Here is a 9,381-nt window from a genome sequence, read left to right as displayed (position 1 = left end):
CTGAACATCACCACAAATGTCTACTTTGTGGTTTATGTTTAAGTGGGATTAAAATCAACCCGAATATCCCCACTGTTAGACAATTTTGCATATGCAGAGACGAGGGCGATTAGTCTGTTCCAAGCGCACGGCCCCCTCCTGCCCCAATTAACGCTGTGCATTTTTGGAATGAGTAATTTGTTTAAAAAATAGATATGTTGCTTTTGCATTACGCTGATTGCGAAATTTGTTTTACATTTCCTTTATATGGACAAATGCAGTTACCATCGAGGAGCTACAGTACTTCCGCAGAGGACACATTAGCCATTCCTCGATTTAAGGTGGCCAGTGGTGGCTCCTCAATCCTCGGCCGTCGCGCTTCAATATGCGTTAAGACACCTAAGACGCTCCTTAATATGGCGGTCTAAGAACAACTTCCAGGTCTGTTCCCTCCTCGAAGGATTTTTTTTTTTTGGGAGGTGTTAGCATGTAAACAGACAAGCGAAGGATATTCAATTTGAGAAATGAGATGAACCCGGGTCAAACAGAACATTTGCCTGACAGACAAAATCTGGGACAAATTTTGACCCTATTGCTGACGCTGCCTCTCGTTTTTGCACATGCGCTCTGAGGACTTGGTATTGGGTAAACGTCTCCTTGATCCAGGTAAAAAAATACTTTAGTTGGATTTTTCATGTTCAAAAAATGTTGTTCAGGAAGTCCACCTTGACCACAGGGTAGTGCTTAACCTGTTCAATACTGCTGGTAAAATGTTTTTGGTTATCTGTCTATAAATATGTAACGCGATGCCAAAGCATCATGTCGACTCGGATTTCCCCAGCTAACCGTCATTACCGGTTAAAGTTTCGTTTCAAAGTTTTGGGGTATTTATTAGAGACTTCATTTTTAGCTAAATATTAAGTGTTCAACCACTTTTGAAATGATAGTTTTCGAATGCTAAATTCAGTGCACAAAGGCAGGTTCAAAAAAGTAGAAGTCAGCTACTTTTAAAACGTGCAAACGGAAATTAAGAACTAAGGTAACACAACAACAAAAAAGAGTGAGTGCAAATGAATGAAGGTATAGCAAAGCTAAATTTAATATATCTATCTAGCTAGTTAGATGTAGATATATCAATATCTACATCCAACCATTTTCTGGCAGAGGGCGGGGTACACACCGAAGTGGTTGCCAGCCAATTGCAGTTATAGCTTTCTTTTTTGTTGAGCAAACACCTAACTTTTTATAGCGTGGAAAGACTTGTTCACCGTTACGGTATGTTCAATTGAGAGTCGGAATTAAGAGCTTGCGACACTGTACGCCACAGCCGTATGATAGGAGACCAGGACGAAGTACCTGTAGAATAATTAAACCTCTACAACAGGGGCGTCCATATTCGGTACTCAAGGGCCGCTGTCCTGCCTGTTTTCCAGCTCTCCCAGGAGCAACACACCTAATTCAAATAATCAGGATCGTTCTAATGCTGTTTCAGAGCTGTCTGATGAGCTGATCATCTGAATCAGGTGTGTTACAGCCCGGAGAGCTGGAAAACAGGCAGCACAGCGGCCCTCCAGGACCGGAGCTGGACATGGCCGCTCTAACAATGTCTTTTGTATTTTCCACTAGATGTCTTCAAGAGCTACCATGTCCAATGTTTAGCCTTTGTGTTAACATGTATGTCGTATTATAAATGTATTGTAACTGTTGTATGGAAACGCCAGCCATTAAAGAAAACAAAAGCATCAGGTCATCGGCCTGTAGTTGCAGCAGCACACACAGTAAGTCTGCTCACCTGTTTTCTGCGTTTGGTCACGTGACAGTCCACATCTACCGGACTGGGCCAAGGCACCCATTTTTACATTAGAAAAATCAGATGTCATGTCAGCAAACAAACATGGAAGAAAATGTTAAAATACAAAATTGATATACTTACGGCAATCCATCCATGACTTAATCTGTTATATGATTGGCAAGAGGTGGAACATAAATGTATTGTACCCTCTGCCATCAAATGGAACTGCATTGAATTGTTCTGGGTGACCGAGCTAGATAATAGATAATATTATATATTTGTAATTATTTCAAACAAATAAACTTGAAATTTAATAACTTTCCAAAGCATACCTCATGATCTCTCACAGCACACTAGGATTCCATAGCACCCTGGTTCGGAATCACTGCCGAAGTTGACCTTAGTCTGACCTTTGTTGTGTAGGTGGTGAATCTGGCCGCATAGGACGGCACTCAACCGCCACCGAAAGATGTCAGACTACTTGTCAAGAGAATTCCGGGCCCAAATAAGCACAGTTATGGATTCTGTCCTCCGAACAGCAGTGTTTGAGATAACAGAGCTTTTTGACAAATGCATACATGACTATAGCATGCAGCTGGCTCAAAAAGGAGAAGTGATCGCACAACTGGAAATAAAGCTACAAAAAATGGCGCAGTTGCTGAAGGAACACATGGACGGTGACCGAAGCCCAGCAATGACGGAAGCACAGCATGATGAGATTAAAGGCATGACGGAAGATTTGATTTCTTCCAGCCAAAGTTCCACTATTCCTGAGGATAGCTTTGAAGGTACTGTGCTGTCCTACACTTAAAGATACCGCGTTTCATCAAGTATTGCCTTTAAAAGATACCCTGTGACTTGAAGAAATACATTCTGCAACTCATTGGGCAATTCTGAAATGGGGTGCACACATATCCATGATCATGTCTAATATGAGCCCAAATGGGAGAGGTAAAACAATGTAAAAATGTTATGTGGGCTCTATATCTTGCAATAAACAGGATTCACTTTAAACCCAAAACAGCAAAAAATAAAAATGAAATTGGTGGAGAAAAAAAGAACTATCTCACAATCAGAACTGTTTTTTTGTGAAGGTGTCTCTGCCAAGTGTTGTGCTCCTCCGTTCCACAACAGTTTCAAGAAAGAAGACCAGGCTCTTTGCCCGAGTGTTAAGGTGCACCAGCTGTCCATTCCACTGCAGCACTGTCCAGTCACCAGTCAGGTGAGAGACTGAAACTTTGGATTTCCAATGGTAATACACAGATGCCACTTTTAGTACATGTACTTAAGAATGAGTACTCGCCGATACCAAGTATCAGTACTTGATAATGCCATTACGTCCTGCGTTTGTGATGAAAATGTGTTTTATTTTAACCACATGCTGTTCAAAACACAAACCTTTCTTGAACATGGCACAAGGTTCACTCAAAACAGAACGCTTTTTAAAGCACTTAACATGTATTACGGAGATTTTAACATCCAATTACATGTAGAGTCTTGCCACACATTTCTCAAAATCATTCTCGAAATGTGCAAAATAGTAAGTACGTTTCTCAAAACAATTCAAACAGCTAAATATCATGGGTGATCTGCAAAACCCCCTCTCCTGCTCAGCATTTTTCGTTCGCCTCTCAAAAGTACAACACGCGTACATACGGAGATTAGAGACTGGTACTTGGCAGTCATGATTGAAAGAGAGTAGTTTGTTGTGTTATTCCCTAACATCTCTTGGGATTCATATTTAAGTCATGTTATTTATCCAGGTGCATGTCTTTGTTAGCTAATAACCCGTTTGAGGTTTATGCTCTAATAATTCGTCTGTGCATTTCAGGTAGAGAACTCCAACCAGGATTCAAATTTTGGTACAGAAAAAGGTATGTTCATTTTTTGGGACCATCTAAAAAGAGCCAATACAAGAGCTGTATCAAAATTCAAAATGTTTGTATCATCCTGAGAATAGTGTCTAATATTTTGGTTACCTTATTTGTGGGAAATAAATCATGAGAATCCCTATTTTTGTGATTGCGGATGTCTTTTTTAGTATCTTGTAGTTAATTTGGTTGCCATTTAAATTGTGGAGCTGTACTTCACGTTGTGACCAGTGGGTGCATATTAAAGTTAGCTTCATATGTGCTGTTGACACCGATTAAAAAAAAAAAAGTCAGGGAAAGTGGAGACCCAGATACAGCATTTATAGGATTGATTATAATAAGTATATATAACAGCACATGAATGTTCTTCATAACCATCTTTGAATGCATAAACACAAAATATATATTCGCTGAGAAATAGAACATTGTTTTGAATGTTTTTTTTTTCGTTAGGGAAATTATTTTTATTTATTTATTTTTTTGCCATTTTCTTAGCCACAGGTTCCTCTCAGAGTAAAAGTAAGAAATGCTCTGGGGAAACCAAGAGATGCATTCTGAAACCTGAATAAAAGGTCCTTTACTTGGAGCAAATGACATGGAAAACGTGCCTCAAAATATCGAAGAGGAAAAATCAGACCAACCAATCACAGGAGCCACACGATCACAGCAGCATGTTCTGGAAGACAAAACACCAAAGCAAAAAAAAGAAAGGGATGAGTCTCATATGCAGGTGAAAGATGATGATGAAACATTTTTATGCAATTTTTGTCAAAGGATGTTTACGACAGCCTTAGGCCTATACAATCATATAAGAACACACAGGAGGTGCAGAGTCTGCCAAAAATATTTTTCTTTGCCAAGTGCTTTGAAATTACATGAACGAATGTGTCCAAAACTGAAGAAAATGTTGGAAGCAGCAAGAACGACGGAACTTTCTCAGCCTGACTGTAATGAGGTCAAATCTGGCCCAGTGAAGCAGCAGCAAGTGACTCCTCAAGAGGAAAGCGCGCCACCTTCTGACCATTCCGTCATTGCTCAGAAAAAAATATTGGTCAAAACATTCTCCTGTGTGCACTGCAACAAACAATTCAGTAAGGCAATCAAATTCAAAGAGCACATGATGTCTCACAGTAATGAAAGAAGGAAGTTACAATGCGGCACGTGTCTCAAAGAATTCTACAACAAGCAGGCTCTCGATAGCCACATAGTCAGCCTCCACGAAAACCAGTCTGAAGAGATGGCCCAGGTCCTCAACTGGATGGAACCCATAGAGGACCCAGAGGAAGACACCGAATTGAACAACGTCAAATAACATAACTCCGAAGTGAGATAGCGATGGTTGCCCCCGCCTCCCCGCGTGTGCAATAACCACATGAGGACAAAATATATGCCGAGTGAGCACTTTGGCATTCACACCCATTCGTTGCAGAAGCACAAGTCCAACCACTCTCCTCGGCCAATTATTGTGCCAGCAATGTTTGGAAAACGTCAACTGGCAGAAAGAGCTGCATAAACTTGTGCTTAACTGTCAGAAGACTGTGCAAACCTCTATTGTGGAAAAGGACTGTGATCCAAAGTATTGTTTCAAATGCTTTCATCCTATTTTGATATCACATAAGAGGAACGCGTTGTCCTTTGTGAATAGACAATAATGATCCAGCTTTTTTTACCTTAATGTCTTGATTTTGAAGAAATTTGGCTACCACGGTTCTAAGGAAGCTGTTAAAAATGTGTTTAGTGCTGGGGGAACATTTTTTGAAACAATTCAAGTAACTTGATTTCACAACAACCACAAGTGTAGCTAAGTGTTGTGTACGTAAGATTGAACATAAACCACAATAGATAATCATAATAAAAAGGTTAACAGTAAATAGATAAACAAATAAAATATTTTCTCATTAAACTATACAAGCACTCCCTTCTTACATACACACAGCTGTGCAGCCCACCATAGAGTATTACGTTCGCATTTGCATGTGCGTTATGGTATGGTACGTTTGAAAACGATTCTGCAATACTATCGTAATCGTGCAATTGTTTTCCACTCTCAGAGTCTTTGGTGATCTCACATAATAAAATTTGTGGTTTCCCTTTATTTTTGTATGGGTTGAAACAAATGTGACATTTGTAGTATTTGAATAGCAAAACCAGTTGTGTACGGAGATGAGAAGTTGTGCTTATTACAGCTGGAAAAGTCAGATCGTTTTACCCCTTTTCAAGCGTGTGTGTGTGTGTTTTGAATAAATTGACAGCTTGAACGGCTTTATGCCATTTTAATAGTGCGTGGTTAACTATTCTCGCGAGATTTTTCGCACAGACTTCAGCCTCCGAGTTTGACTGACGGTTAGTCGTGTCTTGACACTTCTTCCTGTTGGCTCACGTTTGATTTATGAGGACACGATAGATGGTAAAAAAAATCCCAGAATGTTATAAATTTCCCACTTTTTCAAACATATTTCATTTAATGCTAGCAAACCCTCTTTTTACATGTTAGCCGACGGTAGCTAGCTGCCACTCGTTAAATTGTATGTGTAATCCGGAGACCTTCGTGTTTAAACTGGAATAACCATATCAAGTGAAACAGCACTGGGTTAACAAAAGTAAAGAGACGGTGGAAATGACCTAGGTTGGTGTGACAGCGTCTAGTGACAGATCGTCAGCTGTCAATCACATCGCCTCAGCCTCGAGCCCTCAAATCATTCGGCGACGGTCAATTGTCGCATTCGGAATCGAACTGCCGCAATGGACAGCGTGCGGAGCGCCTTCCATACTCAGCTGGCCGCTGTCATGGACACTCTGCTTGCTGCTGCCGTGTGCGAGATCGCCAAGATCTTCGAGAGCAGCATGTGTGAGCAGCAGGCGGAGATCTCCAGCCTCCTCGCCAAGCTGGAGCAAGTGGAGAGGAGGCAGAGGACCAAGGCAGGGCAAGTGGGCACGGCTGGTGACCGAGGGGACATCTTGAGGCCAAAGGCCCCGAGGGAACCAGGTACAGGAATTCACAATTCCACTAACATGTTGTTAACTTCGGAATTACAGGGAATAAATGCTTTGTTTTACACAGGAAAGGCGCAAGATGGTGCAGGCAATAATAGCCAGAGTGAGCCGAAGGAGATCACAGATTCTATAACTTCGATAAAACAAGAGGTTTGACTGTCCTATTTACATGGAAGTTCATTTAAGAGTCCCAAATTGAAGAACTTTCTGCCCTTCCCTGTGGAGTCTGAGTTTCCACGATAATTTCAATTCTGAAATTTATAATGTAACTATTTGTATCCTTATAATAATAAAAACATATATAGAGGACAATTTAATTATTTATTCATCACCTCATATACCGAACATAACATCACCCCAAACTCAATCACTCATTTAATTCGCAAAATAAATGAATTCGCTTTATTATGCTGCCATTGATTAAAATGGTACTGACACATCGGCCGTGGCAATTATGGTGCACATCAAATCACAGGTTTATTCAAATGTACCTAAGATCATCTTCACTTATTGTGCTGGGCTTTCAGACATGGCTTCCGTGGAGTCAGGAAGCGGCAGTGTTAAAATACTTCTCAGACATTTAAAGTGCCCAAGTTTATACATCTGTTCTCAAGCTATTTTCAACGTTAAATTGAAGATAGATAAGTATCAAACAAATTGGTTGCATCCGACCGATTTATTTTTGCCATTTCATGTTTTCCGTTCTTAGGAAGCAGTTTCTCATTAGGCATGTTTATATTTGCATCTTGTACGTCCTTATGTGATGAATTTCAGCCTCCTTTGGGGTCTTTCATGGTCCAAGTCCCAGAGGAAAGCCTCGCCATCACAGACCGGACGACAACTGATACACTGACTGAGACACACATCCAAGCTGAATGTAAGAAGTTAGTGGAATTTTTTCAAAGCCTTAATCAGATTATACAATATTATTGATTTTGTTAGGGGTAACATTTTCCCCTTCCCATGGTGTTGTCTGTAGTGTCTCATTGGGATCAAGGGAGGCCTACTGAAGACCACCGGCTACAACAAGAAAGTGCTTCCCCCTCTTTTTTCACCATCTCCCAGACTGGACATTGGTCCCCCAGGCATGACAGCAGCCCAGCCCATCCTAGGCAATGGTTGCCTCGGATGGATGACACTCGAGGAGGTCAGAAGAGCTTGCAGGCAACTGGCACCAGCTGCTTTGTTGCAGCTGCCGCCAGTATTGGCACTGACGTGGCTTGCCTCCAACCTGAGACCAACTCCAAAGATGAGAATGACCCTTTTGTATTGAAGGAGCAAAAAACTGAGAACTTCAATCAAACGTCAGGGCAAGGCCAAAGGGCTGAGCAAACTGGGGTTCAGCAGCTTCAGTCGCAGGTTCTCTCACCATGGAGACATAATCATGATGACAGGAGTGGCCTGTTCAGTCACATGAGGCGAACCTCGTTTAGCAACAGAGACCCCCTACGCCTGCAGTCCAATTCAGTCTCTCTCAAAACACGACAAGCAGACCCCCTGACCCTCAGTGCATCTCCCAGTGCAGGGAATGGTCGCCCCTACACCTGCCTGTACTGTGCTAAAAGCTTCACTTATCCGTCCCACCAACGCAGACACCTTTTACGCCACACGGGGGTCCGCCTGCATCCCTGCCAGTTCTGCGACAAGAGCTTCCTCACCCCCTCGGAGCTCACCGTCCACACTCGCACGCACACCGGCGAGCGGCCTTTTGGTTGCCCGCAGTGCGGCAAACGCTTCGCCCGTAGTGGCAACTTGAGAGCCCACCAACGGGACGTTCACATGCAGAAGAGGCCCTTCGCTTGTGCCGAGTGTGGAAAGAGGTTCGCCCACAGAGGGAACCTTAGGGCGCACAATCACAGAGTCCACCAAGGTGATCCGTACTACATGGAGCATCAGCAGGAGCCAGACATTGCCCCTAATCCCACTTAAAACTACGGTTCATGATCTTGATAAATCACCAAACAAGTCTTTCATATTTGACATTTAAATCTGTCAAATCAATGTAACTGTTGTCTGGAGTCTTCTCCGTGTTCGGTTTCATTTTAATTCGGCGTTATCGTGTGTGATCCATTACTCCACATGAATCATAATTATTAAAACATCTCATTTATTCTTTCATTTGTGGAAAGACAGTACCAATTCTCCATGACAACTCCACTGTTGCTCTCAATTAAGTTTTTCCATAAACACTGAAGGAAATACAGTTGCTTAGCATTGACAAATAGCATACACATGTTTGTAAAATGTATGTACAAAATATCGAGTTGTATTGTACCAATGCAATTTTTGAATGTTTATTTCACAGCCTGCTGAGAAGGGGAATAAACCTACTGTGTCTCTCAATCCGAAACGTTGACTGCCTTTGTGCTATGACCGCTAGGCGGCAGCATAAACGCACAATTAAATCTCGGTACGGTATTTTACAGACATGGCCCATAGCATAGTTCACACTTTGCCCTATTTTTGCGGATATTTTTCCCTGATCTTTGCTCATATTTACACGATTGTCAGCATAGAATGTGTCTTTGAGTCAGTCTTGAATCAAGTGCCTGTACGGAGAAATCGTTGTTTTTGTGCTTGTGTTATTTATATGATCTATATGACATTGTCACGATTTATTTATTTTTTTAATCTTAAATGTCCTGATGCTACCATGCCACAATTACAGCCTTGAATTATGTATTTAAATGGTAGTAGTCGGATGTTTGGTTCACATACCTTGAATGAGATTGTGAAAGCCAGATC

At 41.6% G+C, this 9,381-nt stretch overlaps 1 protein-coding gene across 3 annotated transcripts; it reads left to right on the top strand.

Moving 5' to 3' along the window:
- Window positions 1-364: 364 nt before the first annotated feature.
- LOC109524440 (zinc finger protein 235-like) lies at window positions 365-8,986 on the top strand. Of its 3 annotated transcripts, none has more exons than XM_019884343.1 (8): window positions 365-645; window positions 2,195-2,559; window positions 2,866-2,993; window positions 3,603-3,645; window positions 6,282-6,628; window positions 6,704-6,786; window positions 7,411-7,513; window positions 7,616-8,986. In XM_019884343.1, exons 5-8 carry the CDS (start codon window positions 6,385-6,387, stop codon window positions 8,563-8,565), a joined length of 1,380 nt encoding a protein of 459 aa, XP_019739902.1. In that variant the 5' UTR covers window positions 365-645; window positions 2,195-2,559; window positions 2,866-2,993; window positions 3,603-3,645; window positions 6,282-6,384; the 3' UTR covers window positions 8,566-8,986. The 3 variants fall into 3 exon arrangements, with proteins under 3 accessions (XP_019739902.1, XP_019739900.1, XP_019739901.1); XM_019884341.1 differs by having other exon boundaries at window positions 4,144-6,628; XM_019884342.1 differs by lacking the exon at window positions 365-645 and adding an exon at window positions 1,524-1,757 and having other exon boundaries at window positions 4,144-6,628.
- Window positions 8,987-9,381: the final 395 nt, after the last annotated feature.

The sequence above is a fragment of the Hippocampus comes genome, unplaced genomic scaffold (genome assembly GCF_001891065.2).
Source record: "Hippocampus comes isolate QL1 unplaced genomic scaffold, H_comes_QL1_v1.1 scaffold156, whole genome shotgun sequence".
Classification (NCBI taxonomy): Eukaryota; Metazoa; Chordata; class Actinopteri; order Syngnathiformes; family Syngnathidae; genus Hippocampus; species Hippocampus comes.
This window is presented reverse-complemented; position numbering and strand designations above follow the sequence as displayed.

Excerpts from the sequence above, each read along its gene's own strand:
- LOC109524440 (XM_019884343.1), top strand. The coding sequence starts at position 6,385 with ATGGACAGCGTGCGGAGCGCCTTCCATACTCAGCTGGCCGCTGTCATG. Across the intron at positions 6,629-6,703 it reads AAAGGCCCCGAGGGAACCAG|GAAAGGCGCAAGATGGTGCA; the intron begins GTACAGGAATTC and ends TGTTTTACACAG. Across the intron at positions 7,514-7,615 it reads GACACACATCCAAGCTGAAT|TGTCTCATTGGGATCAAGGG; the intron begins GTAAGAAGTTAG and ends TGTTGTCTGTAG.